The 19,972-nt window shown below is 38.5% G+C and overlaps 3 protein-coding genes across 3 annotated transcripts; all 3 read right to left on the bottom strand.

Annotated features, from left to right (window-relative positions):
- Nucleotides 1-2,254: 2,254 nt before the first annotated feature.
- LOC145980870 (uncharacterized) lies at nt 2,255-2,638 on the bottom strand. Its single transcript, XM_083113953.1, has one exon. It carries the CDS (start codon nt 2,636-2,638, stop codon nt 2,255-2,257), a length of 384 nt encoding a protein of 127 aa, XP_082970079.1.
- A 10,395-nt stretch (nt 2,639-13,033) lies between these two features.
- On the bottom strand, nt 13,034-14,435 carry LOC145980869 (uncharacterized). Its single transcript, XM_083113951.1, has 2 exons — nt 14,247-14,435; nt 13,034-13,576 (listed from the first exon to the last, which is right to left on the bottom strand). Exons 1-2 carry the CDS (start codon nt 14,253-14,255, stop codon nt 13,034-13,036), a joined length of 552 nt encoding a protein of 183 aa, XP_082970077.1. The 5' UTR covers nt 14,256-14,435.
- A 2,775-nt stretch (nt 14,436-17,210) lies between these two features.
- On the bottom strand, nt 17,211-18,786 carry LOC145981028 (uncharacterized). Its single transcript, XM_083114125.1, has 2 exons — nt 18,650-18,786; nt 17,211-17,774 (listed from the first exon to the last, which is right to left on the bottom strand). The coding sequence occupies exons 1-2, from the start codon at nt 18,656-18,658 to the stop codon at nt 17,217-17,219; spliced, it is 567 nt and encodes a 188-aa protein (XP_082970251.1). The 5' UTR covers nt 18,659-18,786; the 3' UTR covers nt 17,211-17,216.
- Nucleotides 18,787-19,972: the final 1,186 nt, after the last annotated feature.

The raw sequence follows: 19,972 nt of genomic DNA, 5'->3' as shown, positions 1-19,972 counted from the left end.
CTGTCACAGTTTCATGATGCTTCATATCTCATCAAGGAAACCTGTGTGCAAATTGTGCAAAGAGTCGTATGACAGGCGTATTGGAGTTTCTTTTTTATTCATTCCGCTTATTCTACTTCGTATTTCTTCCACTTTTGGCTAATCGTGAAGATGAGGATGTGTGATGAAATGATGGAATTGATGAAGGACGCCGGGATCCCTGGCGTCGTAGCGCACTGTGCTAATCATTCAGCCACGAAGTCGATGCTGGAGTTTCGTTTTCAGATATGCCAGTAGGCTAACAAGGTTCCCATAGTCCAAATTTCATTCCCAATGATGGCACAGCAGACAGATTTTGATTTCACTTTAATCTGTAGGTCCATTTTCAATTATCTTATGTGGAAATTTGGTTTTCACCACTGTTTACAACAATTAGTTGTAATCTCGTGTTTATTTGTTTATGTGTGTGTATTTGAGTTTTGAGCGTTTCCTTCAAGTCCACGTTATGCACAGACAGGCTAATCGGGATTGGACCTACAGTTTAAACCACTATGTGCCTCCACCGGGTCTCGAAGCCGGAACCCCTTTATTACAAGGCGTATTCGTTACGACTACGCCATCGGGGAGGATATTGTTTACGTGTGGATGTAATGTATAAACTATAATGAAGATCAAAGGATGAAAGGGATAGTCGCATTTGAAATTATACTGGACAGTGGAGTGCCCAGGAATATCGCAAGGGGATATGACCACAGGACATAAGAGGGCATGTCATTATATATTATTTCAATCTTTTGTTTTACTTGAAAACGTTGAGCCAATATCGGACACAGCGTTTGACACATAAGATATGATTTTTCCCAAACGTTGAATCGACATTTTAAATATAAATATGGATAGATAGATAGATAGACACTGAGAATATACTTCTACACTTTATAGCCTTTGAAGCACTACATGAAGAAAAAATGGAATTGTTTATGACTGGTTGCTCTTTTCTATCTTTGAAGAAATGTTGATTAGGAGTTGTCAATGTACAGTATTTTAAACTGTTCTTGCGATAAAACTACTGTAAGCTAATTGTTTCCCATGTTTGGAAATATATTAGAGTGGTCTGTCTTCATAGATGAGTTGTTTTTATCAAATGTGTATGAAGTCCTTATCACTCAATGCCTGGTTTTAACAAATTCTCACCGCGAAGATAGTCTCGGAGTGATAAAATGGATCACTGGTGTACCCTGCAAAACTATCTCAAAATACAGAGAAAATTGAAATATTACTAATTTTCCAGTATCAATTTAAGTCAGCGAGTGATAATTATAGCAGCGAGTGCTGAAATAATGCTATGTGTTGCTTTAGTGAAAATGCGTCACATTTCATTATCTCAAGAAACAGTGTTGAATCTTCTCTGCACATACTCATCAATAGTATTAATGAAATGTTAAGTGTCCTAAAAGTGGATTGTGGCTTATTTTTTATGTTTAGGTCGATGTGGTGTTAGTACGCCATAATGGTCCTTTGGCACTACGTGGTTACTATTAGTATAATATTATTCTTTAGAAATTATTGGTTTTATGCGATTGTGTTCTCTTAAAATTAAGTAACTAGGAGGGCTTAATATTTTTCTCACAGAAAGGACTAAATATCTTGGTGACATGGTATACTTTATTTGCAAACAACACAGAAATTTGGTGCTGTTCATTCCTGTGAACCCATCCTCTAAGAAGAACTCTATTAATGTGTTAACCGATTAGAACAGCTCCACCCAAAGGTGAACCCAGAAGGTAAGTACCAGCATGTTTCGCACCAATCACTGGAGAACCAGTCAGAGTGCTTCCATACACAGTTCCAATGGTAGTAGCAACTGGCGGAGTGACTGCAATTGGAGTAGACAGAACAGTGGCTGGGTTGGAACTAAGAATTCGTTTCACAATGGATGTCGCCACTGCATTGCCTCCTGGGAAAGGCCCAGACGCCAGAAACCTTGTAATCGACCGTCCAAGAGGAGCCAAAGCATCTGTGGCGCCCTGTGTAGTTCTGGTAAGAGATACTCCACCTGATGGATGAATCTCATATGTGCCTGTGGAGACCGGAACTGTCGGAATACCTCGCTTGTCCCTTTTGTCTGAAGCCACGGAGACAACCAGAATCATCAGAACTAAGTAAACCTGAAAATCCAGAATAACAATTAATTATGTGTACATATATATACATATATTTACTATGGATCCACCGGCGCTGTATTATAGACCATATACCTAATAGAGCTATCACATTATGTCTGCAGTCCCATGCGCAGCAGTGTCCGATGAATCGTGTGCTGTGAAAGATTGTCCTGGTCACTACTGTTGTACCTGTGGTCGATTTCTTGCACTGTGGCCCTGCGGTCGCTCCAAACAATGCGTGACAGCCTCCGCTGGCCTCTGGTATCCATGAGCCGCTGTCGACACACGGCTGGACGACGTGTCGTGGTTTGCCCATCGTTGCACCACTTTCCAAACGTGCTCACAACAGCGGCACGAGAGAAGCCAACAAGCCTCGCCGTTTCAGAGATGCTGGTACCAAGGGGCCGTGCGGTTTCAGAGATGCTGGTACCAAGGTGCCGTGCCATCACAATTTGACCTCTATCAAACCGGGAGATATCGGCCGCTTTTCCCATTCTGCTCCGGAGACACTACTAACAGCGAACCTGTAGATCTGCCCAATATATACCATGCTGTCACGTGTTACTCTCCGCGCTCCACGCGCGCTAAATGTTCCCGGGTCAGGGTGATCATAATGTAATGGCTCATCGGTGTATATGTTTGTACACCAGACGATTGAAAGCGTCGAAATCATTAATTATAAACTAAATCTTCAAGCCGTCTTGCCAAGATAGAATGAATGTGTAGCACATAATTATGAAGCGTTAGTTTAGTACAATATGAGTTCGTGTCAGAAATTAGCGTTCACAATAATAATAAGCGTGTTCGTTCATATAGGTACTCGCAAAACGCAACCGTATTGAGATATGTAATACACACATATGAGATTATGCAATTATTGCTTGAAAAGTAACGAGAAATGTTGGAAGTGAGGATGAGGCGTCTGAAACCCATTGCATAAATGCTATTGTTGTATGAATCGATATTTGGGCAAGCGTGTAGGGAACATTAACATATTGAAAGTGTTTGGTGAAAAATAGAAAAAGTTAAATGATCGTTAGGGTGTGAAATCAACAATTAGTTGAAACCATTACAGAGATATATTAGAATTCATAGCTTGAATGTCAGTATAGAAGGAATAGATTCATAGTTTTGGATGATTTAATGGATAGAAAGAGATACGGAATCACAGGCGTATACCGCGAGGCGCAACTGGAGCACTTGTCCCCTTTAAAAACGAGTAGTCAAAATTTTCATTCCATTCACTGTACTATTTTTTAACAAGTAAAATAAATGTTATTCCCTTTTCAATGCTACGCATTATTACTATTAATATTGTCTTTTGTATTTGTAGTTACACAATTGTGTATTCATTTAATATTGCTGTGTATTTTTATAAGTGTATAAGTATATATTATTTTACATGTAGCTTACTGTGCCTCCCCGATAGCGCAGTGGTAACGTTGTTGCCTTGTAATCAAGGGGTCTCAGGTTCGATAACCATGGAGGCACATAGTGGTTCGGATCCCACTTTAAACTGTAGGTCCAGTCCCGATTAGCCTTTCAGTGCAAAAAGTGGACTTAAAACAATAACTCAATAACAATAACATGTAGCTTACTGATTCATACGTAGTTTATCACATGTGTAACATTATATTCAAAAGGGTTGAGTTGCAAAGCAGCCCTAAATTGAACTTCATCAATTTAATAAAGACAATTTATTATTGTTGTTAAAATAAAGTATTATCATCCCTTCGAAAGTGTTTTCTATCTCCCAACCCACTGGAAAATGTGTTGCTTATCCCTCAGGTTTGTTTACCCCCTCAAAGAAGAACATCTGGGTTCATCCATGTACGAAATGCTGAAGGAGGAAGCTATGAATAGAAATGGCTGGAGACTAGAGGAATATGCTAATGAGCAGAATAGTAGATGATGATAAATGAACATTTATACATTCAGAGATGTAGTACTACATTATACAAGAGAATGATTTTAAAATATGGTAAGAGAAAGATAGTTTGGCAAATTTTGTTTAAGTCTGTGTTATATTCAGATAGGAGTTTGAAACCTCTATTATACTGCATACTTACGGATTTCATGGCGACTATCTTACTTCTAGTCTTTAGTTAAAATGGAGCTCTGGAAGTGGAATGAGAAGTATGACCGTACTCTTCTCTTTTATACTTGTAAGTTCAATAAAGTTTTATGGGGTCTTTACACTCTCCGGAATATTTATCACAGGAAACTGATCACTCGTTAAAATCACTGCTCAATTGCCCTATATATTCCTATGAATATTTCTTTTGAATTATTAATTGAGTTTGATTGAGTATAATTCTTACACTTACATTATTTCCGGAACATCTCTGGTTGACTGCGGAAATCCAGCTAGTGAGCCTACCGACAGTGTACAACGTGAGCGGGAGAGTTAGCAATAGGTGATGGATTGAGAAGACGTCAGAGGCTTGCTTGTTGATTTGAGGATTCGGTAGGTATAACTCGTTCCCAAGTTGCAAATGTGTAACAACCAGAAATATTATGAAAATAATTTCTCTCTTCCTTAGATGATGTGTAAAGATCAAATACTATCTTGCAAATCACTTTCTCTCGCAGAAAATTAATTAAAGCAGACATTAAATCAAATCTTTACTTTTGAGGGGTCATGTTTGTACACAGGCTCATAAAAACAGAACTGTCAACTATTTCTCCAAAGGCACAGACCAGGAATTCATTGCAGGTAAATGATACATCTCAAAACAGGGCTGCACATTTCGTACACGTGTAGCGCTCTTTCAGCTTCTTTTGCTCAAGTGCAGTCTTCGAGCACACGTGGAAATCCTTGCCGCCTTTTTCTTCTCAGTTGGAGGGACAAGTGGAGGAAAATACCCTCTAGGAGACCCAGAGTTTGGTCTCACGATGATGAACATCCAATCGTTCTTCCTATTGTATCACTACCACTCGCAATGGAACATCAGCATAATTCATCAATATCACCACCCCATTCATTTGTACTTAACAATTCTTTTATTTCTGCTTCCTTAAGATAGCATGGATAACAACACTTGGACGACCAGTTTGATGTCCATTGGATTCATATAGACACGTGGTTAGTGTGGTGCAATAGCAATAATAACGCGCACCACTTCAGATTTTTCTCTTGGCGTCATTCAAGGCTCGGATCCAGTCTAAAATTAATTATATTCGTTTCCTAAGAGATGCCTCTTCATGTCCCCAAAGATTGAATGTTCTCACAATAGTTTCAATCAGAAAAATAGTGATTATACGCTATGAAATCCGTAAATCTACGAGTTTGGCATGGGCAAGCATTTCACATTACGTATTCGTATGGTTTCAGGAATGAAGGGGTTACACAAGCTACTAAAAGCTCTCCTTGATCTTTTGTACAGGTTCACTGCGATCCAAAACCAACAATCCATTAGGAAATTTTTCATTTTTTTTTTGTCTCCCCTATTCTTGAATACTGCTCTTCTATTTGGACCATGGTTTTCCAAGAATCATTATTCTGAACTTTTTCTCAACATATCGAATACATTTTACGAGATACCTCATTAAAACAGAATTATGTCTGTTTTGAATATCCAGCCACTGCACCTCGTCTCGAACTAGCAGACATGATATTTTTGCATAAAATCTTCAATGGTAAAATTAAAACCAATTTTCTAATCAAGCAATGCACGGACACCAATACAACCAAACAGCAACATAAATCTCATTCCTATTTCCACTAGAAAGCTCCCCCTTCTATAACGGTCTCCTTTCTAAAGGGTGGCTCAATAAGTCACTTAACACCCCCAGTACAAGGCCACTGCAGCACGCAACATGGAAATGGTGATGACCAATCGTTATCAGGCCAAGGGGGAACCACATTGACGCCACCCACACGGTCGGCGGCCATCTTGATGTCCGCCATCTTGAATTCAACTTCAGAATTTTAAATGGGAAGGGGGTCGTGTGACATATCAAAATGGGCTAGAATTTCACGAGAAATGCAATGGTGAAGGTTTTTTCGACGTATCTTTCACCAGTAAAAAGTTATGACTGAATTCTTGTACCAATTAGCTCCTTTTCGAGGTGTTAGAAAAATGCCTTAAAATTTGTTTAGCGCATCGGTAATGCATCGAGATCAAAGGGACGTCTAGGGAGAGAAGTTCGCATGCCATTGCACACGATTTTAATCGGATACATCCAAGAAGAGCTGCGCATTATGAATGGTTGTCGCGAACAATTTACAGTGTGACGCTTCCATTGAATTAAAAGTCCTTGACAGTGACAAGGCTAATGTTTATGTTCAGAAGGAAGTTTATAAACAGAATATTTGATGTTTTTTATCTGATAACCCATTTTCGACAGATCAAAGCTGAATGGTTAGTGTTGGTAAGTTAATGGTGTGGCGTGCTGTGTGGAACACGATTGGTTAGTCAATTTTCCATCAACGGAACCTTAAATGCTTAGGGCTAATTGGATTTGTTAAATAAACAGTTTTTTTCATCCTTGCTTATGGAAGAAGGTACTTTTTACAGAGTTTTTTTCAATAGGGAAGAACACCAGAACACTTATGGGAACGTTATGAACCAGTTTTTGTCCAAAGTTAGTTATCAGATGACAAGGGTCACATATTCTGTTTATGAACTTCCTTCTGAACATAAACATTAGCCTTGTCACTGTGAAGGATTTTTAATTCAATGGATGTCACACTGTAAATTGTTCGCGACAACCATTCATAATGAGCAGCTCTTCATGGATGTATCCGATTAAAATCGTGTGCAATGGCATACGAACTTCTCTCCCTAGACGTCCCTTTGATCTCGATGCATTACCGATGCGCTAAACAAATTTTAAGGCATTTTTCTAACACCTCGAAAAGGAGCTAATTGGTACAAGAATTCAGTCATAACTTTTTACTGGTGAAAGATACGTCGAAAAAACCTTCACCATTGCATTTCTCGTGAAATTCTAGCCCATTTTGATATGTCACACGACCCCCTTCCCATTTAAAATTCTGAAGTTGAATTCAAGATGGCGGACATCAAGATGGCCGCCGACCGTGTGGGTGGCGTCAATGTGGTTCCCCCTTGGCCAGGCAATGATTGGTCATCGCCATTTTCACATTCCATGCTGCAGTGGCCTTGTACTGAGGGTGTTAAGTGACTTATTGAGCCACCCTGTATAGGCTTCCCCGCTTATATACATAGCAGAGTCAAAAAGTAACATTAATATTTTTTTTAAAAAATTAACAAAGTATGTATAATAGGATTGAAAACACTTCATCACTTTTCAATATAGTCTCCACCACGTACAGCGGGTGTGCAGTAGAAAGAATAAAAGTTGTAGTACAATAACTTAAGATTGAAATAATCTCTTAAATAATATCCTACTTAATTTCCTGAATGTTTTTGAAAAATTGCGTTGTCTGCTGAAAAAAAAAACTTGAGGCAAATTTTCGATAAAAAAAAGTCTAGCAATTTTTCTGCTGTGAAGTGGATTTCTAATCCTAAGTCATTCTCCTATCAGAATCGACATCAGTTGTAGAATAACCTTGAAACATTTTGATACTTCTGCTCAGTGGTAGCGAAAAGGGGTCTATAGACGTTGAGGTACGGGTGGAGATGTAAATGTCTTCCATCCGAGGCGCCAATTTAAGATATTTTTTTTTTGGGGGGGTGCAAGGTTGGCATAAACAATATTTTATATGTATGAATATGCATAAAATAGATCTCTCTACGTGAATTTGTTGGGGGGGGCAGAAAGTGCCTTGCCCCCCCCCCAAAGCCGGCGCCTAAGCCCCGCATTATATGTTTTGGTATCTTACTGCAGTCATTAAGAAATGTTTAAGGGGTAAACGGAAATATATATTTATAAAAATCAATGTCCAACATTATTGACACTAATCAAAGAAACCCTTCATAGTCAAGAGGTTCCTATTTGTTTGTCTAGAATCCTAAAAAATTCCAAACAATTTTAACAATGTACACAATTGTTTACAGAATGTCTATTGATGCAAGAGTCTCTCCTTATAGCAAGTAATGTCCGAGGTAGACCCACGTTTAGGAAAGAAATGAAAAAAAAAATAATAATATCTGCATTCAAATTTCATTCCACTCTATTAGTACTTCACAATTTTTTTCGAAACTTTTTTTGCGAAGAGAAAATTTCTTGGAGCAGAACATGTTTCCTTCTTTTGTAAAGTTGAAGGAAAACTGGAAGGAATGGTGCAAAGGTGAATTTGATAAATGCAGGCAGCTTTTATCAAAGAATAGCTAATTTCAATAGAATCAGTTCAATGTACAAGGGATGTTATAGTATTACTAAATCGTATTAGGTCAGGACATACAACTACTAAAAGTCATTTACAAAAGATCCGGATTGTACAAAACCCAAACTGTACATGTGGCAACAAGGAAGATATACACCATATCATATTTCAGTGTAATAGATACACACAAGAAACAGAGACATTCTATAACACTCTTATAAACTGTGAAATTCCTTTTCCTCAGTGTCTGGAATCTTTGATTTGTGAACCTAACCCTACAGTTGGATATAAATTGTTATCTTTTTTTTGAAAATGTGACTTAACTAGTAGAAAAAAATCTCTTGATAGTGTCTTTTAATAATAATGTACTAAAAAATGTAAGTTTGTGTACAGTACATATATACGTAGATATGAGAAAAACTGCTTAGCTGTAATCCCAAGTAAAATGTAAATAAATAAATTCCTTGTTTCGTAGATTGTTTAACAAGAAAGACTGTTGTAGTTTCACAAATACATTTCTTCGCATCAAAGTTTTCATGAAAAGTTTTACGAAGTACTACGTTACATTTATCACCATCATCATTATTATATTTGATTTTTCTATTTTCTGGTGCTGGAACACTTCATTTGTTCGTTTTCATAATGCCAAGTTATCGCTTTAGGCAGGGCACCTGTCCCCCAGCTAAATCCGCCATTGCTAAATTCTATGCTTCCACGTGTCTAACAAGAAAGAAAATGAATTCAGTTACTTTAAAGTTCAATATCTTTTCCTCAATTTGATACGACCTTGAGCTAATTAGCTATGTCAATTTATATTCATAAAGGGAGTATGTTGCAGAATAATTACAAAATAACAGTCACTTAATTCAAGCGATGACCTTCAGTTAGTGACAATTAAAATGGAGAATGCACTTTACACATTGCATGTATTTCCTGCCATGTGGTAAAAGGGAAGGGAATAATATAAAATGCGGATTCTGCAAATAAACATATTCATAATACGAAAAGAAAGTATTTAAAACATGTGGATTTACATATAATTTATTTTTACTGAAGAAGTCCCATGGCAGCTGATTTTGTCTCGTCAATTTTTACTGCCTTGGTATTCAAGTGAAATACGGTATCGTCTCTTCTCCCAAGTCCTACTGTTACAGACAAATGTTTTACTGACTTGGTATTCAAGTGAAATACGGTTTCGTCTCTTCTCCCAAGTCCTACTTTTACAGACAAATGTTTTACTGCCTTGGTATTCAAGTGAAATACGGTTTCGTCTCTTCTCCCAAGTCCTACTGTTAGACAAACGTTTTTACTGACTTGGTATTCAAGTGGAATATGGTTTCGTCTGTTCTCCCAAGTACTACTGTTACAGACAAACGTTTTTACTGACTTGGTATTGAAGTGGAATATGGTTTCGTCTGTTCTCCAAGTACTACTGTTACAGACAAACGTTTTTACTGACTTGGTATTCAAGTGGAATATGGTTTCGTCTCTTCTCCCAAGTCCTACTGTTAGACACACGTTTTTACTGACTTGGTATTCGAGTGAAATATGGTTTCGTCTGTTCTCCAAGTACTACTGTTACAGACAAACGTTTTTACTGACTTGGTATTCAAGTGGAATATGGTTTCGTCTGTTCTCCCAAGTACTACTGTTACAGACACACGGTTTTACTGACTTGGTATTCAAGTGGAATATGGTTTCGTCTGTTCTCCAAGTACTACTGTTACAGACAAACGTTTTTACTGACTTGCTATTCAAGTGGAATATGGTTTCGTCTCTTCTCCCAAGTCCTACTGTTAGACACACGTTTTTACTGACTTGGTATTCGAGTGAAATATGGTTTCGTCTGTTCTCCAAGTACTACTGTTACAGACAAACGTTTTTACTGACTTGGTATTCAAGTGGAATATGGTTTCGTCTGTTCTCCCAAGTACTACTGTTGCAGACACACGGTTTTACTGACTTGGTATTCAAGTGGAATATGGTTTCGTCTGTTCTCCAAGTACTACTGTTACAGACAAACGTTTTTACTGACTTGGTATTCAAGTGGAATATTGTTTCGTCTGTTCTCCCAAGTACTACTGTTACAGACACACGCTTTTACTGACTTGGTATTCAAGTGGAATATGGTTTCGTCTGTTCTCCCAAGTACTTCTGTTACAGACAAACGTTTTTACTGCCTTGGTATTCAAGTGAAATATGGTTTCGTCTCTTCTCCCAAGTATTACTGTTACAGACAAATGTTTTACTGACTTGGTATTCAAACGAAATACGGTTTCGTCTCTTCTCCCAAGTCCTACTGTTAGACAAACGTTTTTACTGACTTGGTATTCAAGTGGAATATGGTTTCGTCTGTTCTCCCAAGTACTACTGTTACAGACACACGTTTTTACTGACTTGGTATTCAAGTGAAATATGGTTTCGTCTGTTCTGCCAAGTACTACTGTTACAGAGAAAGGTTGAAGGTTATGTCCAATTAATTGTGATTACTTTGTACAGATTCTATAAAACCAGTGGGAAACACTGTGTCTCACAGAGGGGTAGCTTAAACTAAATTGTACCTACACACCCCTAAAATTTCTATATACAGGGTGGACCATTTTAAGTTGATAACTCCAAATATCTTTACAAACGAATAGCTTTCGAGAAAAATGTTTGAAATGAAAGTTCATTTTATGCATAATGAGCATAAGGATTTTGTAAATATCAGAATCACTATTCATCTCGTAATCATTTAATGGTGTTTATTGGGCTCTAAGAAAAGTAAAGAAGGAAATACATGTACTGATGGGGTGAAGCTCATACAAAAGTAAATATAATATGTTTACTTAAAGCACACTTAAATTTCTCTTAATTTAAAATTCAATAATTTTTATAGGAAAAAGTAACAAATATTTGGTGTAGAATAATAAACAAAATATTAATCATGTTAAATCGTAAATAGTGTCATTATCATTAAACTATAAATAAACATGGCAGCTGATATTTTGCAAACTATCATTAAAACAATGATCAAAATTCAGCTACAAAAATGTAAGAAATATTTTAATTATATAGTAAATCCAGAATGTTTTATTTTTAGTGGAAGAAAAGTTACTGAAAATATTATGGTTTCATTAATACACCCAACAATCATTTCCATAGTACGTTCACTTTATATATACAGTATCAGAAATAGAAAAATATATATATTTACATATCATTTTTAATTTACTTTAATCAAACTATTCAAATATTTTGAAGGACCGTTTACCAGAAAAAAACTTTCTATAATAAACATGTATCTATATATATGGGGCCAAAATCAATACAAGTAATTTTAAGCATGTCTTTTAAAAAATTAATAAAATATTTTTTATCCACCCTAATGATGATTAAAGATAAATTTCGTGGATATCAAGTTCCTTGGCCTCTTTTAACGGAAAATATATTAAAAATCAGTAACAGACCAGGATAACAATTTAATTACGTGTAAACAATGTCACAGAAACACAACCTTTCATATATTTATTGGGCTAAACAACAATACACGTAGACCTATATTTCATTCTTGATTATAACCAAATTATAACTACACTAACTGTACAGTGGGATCCATGAGTATTACCATGCAAATTGTCCATCACCATGTTCGTGCACTTTATTTGACCCAATAAGAGCTTCAAGAATGAAAAGAAAACTCAAAACAAGATGTTGACAACTTCTGCACCAGCATACATAAAAATCCATCCCCTCAAAACACATAGGATGTAAGAGAAACATTAATGAAAATAAGCATGGATAATTTGCATGGTAATACTCATGGATCCCACTGTACAAAATATAAGAGAAAATAATGGACAACAATAGTGTTAGATATACACTGATATGGTGGTTGAGGAGCAAAGTTTCTCCATTTATGTAATAACAATAAATTTGGATTGAAATTGATCTATTTTTAATAACTTATAATAGTTATTTTATAAAATAACATCATTATTTGCAATAATCAAGTTTTATCTATGCCCTGACCCCTCTACAAATATTCCTTGCGACGTCCGTGCTGATAACGGATGAGCCCCCCCAGAAATAAAATTATTTCTATGGGCCTGGTCAAAACATAATCTTCAATAGAGTTTATTGTCTTTTAGCAAATTACTAGAAAATGCAATACATATCTAGTGGATGAAATTACAGTTGCCTTCGGATTTTAAGGCCAGCCGAACACCGGATCCGAATCGACAAGTCACAAAACCACACGACAAATAATTCCCTTTGTTAGATAAAATCTGATAGCAGATTTCGTCCACGTACGTAAAAGGGTCTAGGTATGTACTATAAGTGTAACAGTTTACAGCAGAATCAGTGTATCAATGTATATGTAGAATTAATGCATCACTTTATATGCTGTGAATGTAATATGATTGTAGTAAATAATTAGTTAGAAAATGAATACACAATTATTTACGTAGATGTGAGGAAGCAATCAAGAGAGAAGAACGTATATAAATAAATACTACTTGTAAAATGTTAGTAATTAAAGAAACAAATTTATGCAATGCTATAATTTATTTGGTTTCTGGTTACTCCGAATACAGCTTTTCTTGTATCTACAATATGTACAGTTCATCTTGTAATGTGATCTTGCATACATTATTTACCCTTTGTAAGCAAGTCCACTAAGTGGGGCATATGATCCAGCAAGGATAGCTCCTCCCAAGGTTGATCCGTAGACAGCACCACCCAAATTAGACACAGCCAGGGGAGAACCCAAGATGGCACCAGACGGAGCTACGACTCCAGCACCAAGCAAGGATGATCCCAGAAGGTAACCACCATATCTAGCACCGATCACGGGTGCACCGGAGACGGTGGTTGCGTACGAAGCTCCAACGGCAGGGGAAAGGATTCGAGTGGCACCGGCGATCAGAGGAGCACCAGCGATGGTTCCGTATGGGTAACCAGAGGCGTAACGGATGGCTCCGGCTGAGGATAGAGATACGACCGGAGAGGCGAGTCCTGGGGCTACGACGGTTGCAACTCCTGGAAGGGATGGCCCCAGCACGGTGCTGCTGGAAGAAGCTCCTCCGGATGGATGGGTTTGCACGGTGCTGGAGGATGCTGGAACAGCTAATCCACCGCGCTTGTCCCTCTTTTCGGAAGCTGCTGAAGCCACCAATATCACCAAAACGAAGCAAAGCTGAAAAGATGGTAGAATTCAATATCGAGAGTCTTGAAAAGACAATAGCTTACGTATGGAGTTTTGGTACAGGCAAGGGTATGGCGTGAATTTTAACCACTGTAAGCAATGCCTATAAATAAAAAATAATAATTAATGCTTTCTTTCTGTTTCGTGGTTAATTTCAACACATCATATTCTGTTTGATAAGTATGGTTTCTTAATGTTAAGGGCGTTTCATCATATCCCATATTTTATGGTGTACCATATCGAAAGCCTTTGTCAAGTCATAAAAATATTCCAAGAACTAATTTTTTATCCTTTATATCTTGAAGACCGGAAGTGCATATGTTTTCATTTATTATGTTTTCTGGAATATTTTCGTGTATTGTGCCTACACATAATCCCACAGCGCACGTGACTAGCTCGTTATGGGTGTAGTTTTCAATAACATCAGAGAAGCGTGGTCATAAGACATGTACAGTATGTATGCAACACACTTTACCCTCCACCCCAGGCCAAATACGAAAGGTGGCAATATATTTTGAAATAACTATGTCTACCAATGTTATAGTGTTCCTAAACGAGTTGTTCCATTTATCCTAGCTACTATTTGGAAATTAGAATTACGTATATTTAAATAAGGGAACGTATCTCTAATACAGGAAAATATAGCGGATTATATACTCACAGTCTTCATAGTTTACGTTTCCCTTTTGCTCTTCTCTGAGTGCTGAAGTTGGAATGCTTACTCGATTCCCGCTCGCTCCTTTTATACACAACTCACATCCGGTCCATTGTTCACGATTCCTTTTGTGTAGGTTGAAAATATATTCATGAGCCGATATCACTTACAGAAAGTAATATTCACTTCCGTATTAATTTCCATGACAATAGTTCAATAATTGTTTCGAAACATTCTTTAATCTAAGGTCACATGCACAGTTTTTAATTTTAAACCATCGAAGAAATTATTTTGTTACCTGTGCAGTGCCAGATCTACAATCTGCAAAATCCCGCAGTGATGGGGGGCCTGGAGAAAAGTAAGGCTCTGTGTGTGTGTGTGGGGGGGGGGGGGGATGCTCAGCCATCGTATATGCGTATGTGAAAAATAAACGTACTCACTCAGGGGTTCAGAAACGAATACAATGCATATAAACAGGTAAAGGTTTATGCGAGGACAAAGCCGGAAAAATTCCGACTTTAGATCATCCATCCCGGGTATCACACCTGTCAGTCAGACTAGACTATCAAGCTACTCTACTTTTATAGGGGGTGTTAAGGGACTTTTGAATCACCCTCTATGCCCTTATATGTGACTCTGTCAACATGAGCTGAAGAATTACACACACACAAACCTTATATATGAGTATGTGTACATATATATATATATATGTAGGTAGAGGTTTTTTGGGGAATTTTTTTTACCTTCAAATAATATAAAATTCAATATTTATATATTTTTCTAAAATATATGTATAAAGTTTACACCTTAAATCCACCATATTGAATCCATTAGACGAAGGAAGTATGTATAATGGTAGCGGAGCCCACAGATCTGTTTCTGGACGCTTATTGTGTCCACTCAACTTGGGAGCTTTAAGGGGGTTATTTTAATAATTGAAATTTCAATGGTAATTCAAACTTGTGTCCAATCCTACATTGTTCAAGCCAATTAACCATTGCTGCTATACCTAGGCATAGATATCAATTTGTAGACTTGCAAGGGAATTATAACGGGTAATATGTGTTATTGTTGGGGGGCAATATCCAAATCTTACATATTAGGCCCTAAATTGATACTTGGATTCTGCGGAGTGGATTGAGAATTAAATGTTTGGGGGGGGGGGGCAATACATCCAATTCTTCAATATCAGTGTAATAGGCGACTAAAGACTGCCACTAATGAGGAGACGGCAACGATGGTTCTAGCATTGTTTGTGAAGAGTCCCAAACGCAGTACTCGTCGTCTCTCACTCGAAAGTGGTATCAGCCAGTCCTCCATTGTCCGGGTATTGCATACAATCGCTGGCATCCTTATAAGCTGCACGTGCAACATAGACTAAACGAGGATGACCCAGATCGACGGGTAGAGTTCTGCACGTGGAGTACGAACAAACACGAACAGGATCCCTCGTTTACACGTGGCATACTGTTCCGCGACGAGGCATATTTCTGATTGAATGGGAGGTCAATCGGCATAATTATCGGTACTGGTGTGAAATTAATCCAAATTGGGTGCAACCGGGTAAGGAACATAGTCCTGCAAAGGTGATGGTGTTGTGTGGGGTATGGAACACCCGCATCATTGGTTAATTTTTCATCGACACTAGCTTAACGGCGCAAGAGTACCTGCCGCTCCTTCAGGAACATGTGTCTCCTTCCATTCTGAACCCCGACGGCAACTTTCCCTCCTATTTTCAACTCGATGGGGCCCCTCCCCACTATGGCGATGGTGTGCGTCAATGGCTCGATGCACAATTCCCAGGGAAGTGGATTGGTCGCTGTGATCCCGTGGAATGGAAGCCCAGATCACCGAACGTCACACCCCCTAGATTTCTACCTGTGGTGCCATCTCAAGCAGATTGTGTATGCTGAAAAACCCCTACAGGAACGCATTCAGCACGCGTGTGACCACATTTCACCGGATATTCTCTTGCGTGTGAGGCCGGAATGGATACGGTGTTTACGAACATGTGCTGTAGCGTGCCGTTGGTAGGTGATTTTTAAACTTTTGATTGTTCATAACTTGCAAATGACACAAGATATCAAAGAAACAATTACACTTTTGAATTCGTGAGCTCACGATAGTGTAATTTGATATGCGACATGCCCCCCCTTCCCATTTGAAATTTCGAACCTGCGTTCAAGATGGCGTATTTCAAGATAGCGGCCATGGTCACAATGTACCCTACAAGTTGGCCCCCTAACTATCATATCCCATTACTAGATTTCTCATTTTCCATTCAGGTTTAAAAATAAATGGGTGTCCAAAGACTTTTGACTCTCCCTGCATTGTCATCACTTTTTGTACTAATCAAGTTTTATCTATGGCCTGATGCCCTCTACAAAATATTTCTTGAGACGCCTGTGTTGATGAGCTCACCCCGAAATAAAATTCTGGCTACGGGCCTGGTCAAAACATAATCTTCAAACGGGTATATTGTCTTTTGGGAAATTACTAGAAAATGCAATTCTTATCTAGCGGATGAAATTACAGTTGTCTTTGGATTCTAAGACCAGCCACACACACCGAATCCAAATCGACAAGTCACAAAGCCACACGACAAGTCATTTCTTTGTTAGAAAAATCTGATAGCAGATTTCGTCTACGTACGCAATAGGTGTAGGTCTGAATTTTATAATTTGGATGCACTTTAAGTATAACAGTTTACAGCATAATCAGTGTATCAATGTGTATGTAGAATTGATGTATCAGTTCATATGTTGTGAGTGCAATATATTTCTAGTAAATAATTGGTAACAAAATACGAACACAAAGCAATCAAGAAAGAGGAACGTTTAAATAAAATGTTAATAATTAAAGAAACAAGTGTATGCAATGCTATAATTTATTTGGTTTCTGGTTACTCCGAATAGAGCTTTTCTTGTAGCTACAGTGTGTACAGTTCATCTTGTAATGTGATCTTGCATACATTATTTACCCTTTGTAAGCAAGTCCACTAAGTGGGGCATATGATCCAGCAAGGATAGCTCCTCCCAAGGTTGATCCGTAGACAGCACCACCCAAATTAGACACAGTAAGGGGAGAACCCAAGATGGCACCAGACGGAGCTACGACTCCAGCACCAAGCAAGGATGATCCCAGAAGGTAACCACCATATCTAGCACCGATCACGGGTGCACCGGCGACGGTGGTTGCGTACGAAGCTCCAACGGCAGGGGAAAGGATTCGAGTGGCACCGGCGATCAGAGGAGCACCAGCGATGGTTCCGTATGGGTAACCAGAGGCGTAACGGATGGATCCGGCCGAGGATAGAGAGACGACCGGAGAGGCGAGTGCTGCACCGGCCAGTCCAGGGGCTACGACGGTTGCAACTCCTGGAAGAGATGGCCCCAGCACGGTGCTGCTGGAAGAAGCTCCTCCGGATGGATGGGTCTGCACGGTGCTGGAGGATGCTGGAACAGCTAGTCCACCGCGCTTGTCCCTCTTTTCGGAGGCTGCCGAAGCCACCAATATCACCAAAACGAAGCAAAGCTGAAAAGATGGTAGAATTCAATATCGAGAGTCTTGAAAAGGCAATAGCTTACGTATGAGGAGTTTTGGTACAGCCAGGGTATGGCGTGAATTTAACCACTGTAAGAAAAGCCTAGAAATAATAAAAATAGCTAATACTTTCTTTCTGTTTCGTGGTTAATTTCAACACATTATATTCTGTTTGATAAGTATGGTTTCTTAATGTTAAGGGCGTTTCATCATATCCCATATTTTATGGTGTACGATATCGAAAACCTTTGTCAAGTCATAAAAATATTCCAAGAACTAATTGTTTATCGTTTATATCTTGAAGAATAGCTATGACCGGAAGTGCATATGTTTTCATTTATTATGTTTTCTGGAATATTTTCGTGTATTGTGCCTACACATAATCCAACAGCGCACGTGACTAGCTCGTTGTGGGTCTAGTGTTCAATAACATCAGAGAAGCGTGGTCGTAAGACAAGTACAGTATGTATGCAACACACTTTACCCTCCACCCCAGGCCAAATACGAAAGGTGGCAATATATTTTGAAATGACTATGTCTACCAATGTTGTAATGTTCCTAAACGAGTTGTTTCATTTATCCTAGCTACTATTTAAAAAGTAAAAAAAAAGTAAAGTGCTCCCCTGTGCATAGCACCACGCCATGAAGGCGTATAGGGGGTGTGGGGGTAACGCCCCACACTTTCTTGATCCGGTCGTGAGAGGGGGTGATGTGATCAGCATCACGCCCCTGAAACCTTTACCCCCCAGGGTTTCCCCCAGGTACCCATGTTATTGGACGCTGGGTAGGCGCCGGGGCCGCATACATATATTTAAATAAGGGAACGCATTTCATATACAGGAAAATATAACGGATTATATACTCACAGTCTTCATGGTTTACTTTTCCGTTTTGCTCTTCTCTGAGTGCTGAAGTTGGAATGCTTACTCGATTCCCGCTCGCTGCTTTTATACACAACTCACATCCGGTCCATTGTTCACGATTCCTTTTGTGTAGGTTGAAAATATATTCATGAGCCGATATCACTTACAGAAAGTAATATTCACTTCCGTATTAATTTCCATGACAATAGTTCAATAATTGTTTCGAAACATTCTTTAATCTAAGGTCACATGCACAGTTTTTAATTTTAAACCGTCGAAGAAATTATTTTGTTACCTGTGCAGTGCCAGAGCTACAAGCCGCTAAATCTCGCAGTGATGGGGGCCTGGAGAAAAATAAGGCTCATGGGGACGGGGGGGGGGGGGCCTCAGCCATCGTATATGCGTATGTAAAAACTAAACGTACTCACTCAGGGGTACAGAAACGAATACAATACGTATAAACAGGTAAAGGTTTATGCGAGGACAAAGCCGGAAAAATTCCGACTTTAGATCATGCATACCGGGTATGACACCTGTCAGTCAGACTAGACTATCAAGCTACTCTACTTTTATAGGGGGTGTTAAGGGACTTTTGAATCACCCTCTATGCCTTTATATGTGACTTTGTCAACATGAGCTGAAGAATTACACACACACAAACCTTATATATGAGTATGTGTACATATACTATATGTGTGTGTGTGTGTGTGTGTAAATGTAGGTAGGTAGAAGGAGGGTCTTTTGATAATATTTTGCGTGGGCGGGGGCAAGATTTGTAGATCCTGCACTGTACCTGTTCTATTTTGAGTTCAGAAGTTTGTTAAATCTTGGTGAAATGAAGGTATTTTGTAGTTGCTGCATCAAAACGTAAAAAACAGTCGTTAGTACTGTTGAATACAATGATAGCTATATTTTGAAAAAGTACTACAAGGCTATAGGAAACATTTTGCGTATGTTAGATATGGTCATAAATTTATGTATTCTGTTACTTACTTGATAATGTCCTCCAGGGGTGCCCCGGGGGGGGGGGGGGGGGTTATATGGCGCAGACTGCGTCATCGAGATTTTTTGGGGAATTTGTTTTTACCTTCAAATAATATAAAATTCAATATTTATATATTTTTCTAAAATACAGGGTGTTTCTAAAGGTAGTTTACAACGCTTGGGAGGTGATTCCTCACACGAAAACAAGCAAAAAGTGTGAGTTCCATTTTTACTACTGAGGCTTCGTTTCTTAGATAGGAGCCTCGCAAAAGGTGACAAAGTGAACGTCACACCTAACTGGGACCAATACTATCACAGATAGAGAGGCGGTTCCAAGGGAAT

The sequence above is a fragment of the Lepisma saccharinum genome, chromosome 28 (genome assembly GCF_977018435.1).
Source record: "Lepisma saccharinum chromosome 28, izLepSacc3.1, whole genome shotgun sequence".
NCBI classification, from domain to species: Eukaryota; Metazoa; Arthropoda; class Insecta; order Zygentoma; family Lepismatidae; genus Lepisma; species Lepisma saccharinum.
Note: the sequence above shows the minus strand (reverse complement) of the source record. Positions and strands in the feature narration are given on the sequence as shown.

Bases quoted from the DNA above. Each gene is read 5' to 3' on its own strand.
- LOC145980870 (XM_083113953.1), bottom strand. From the start codon at position 2,638: ATGGGAAAAGCGGCCGATATCTCCCGGTTTGATAGAGGTCAAATTGTG.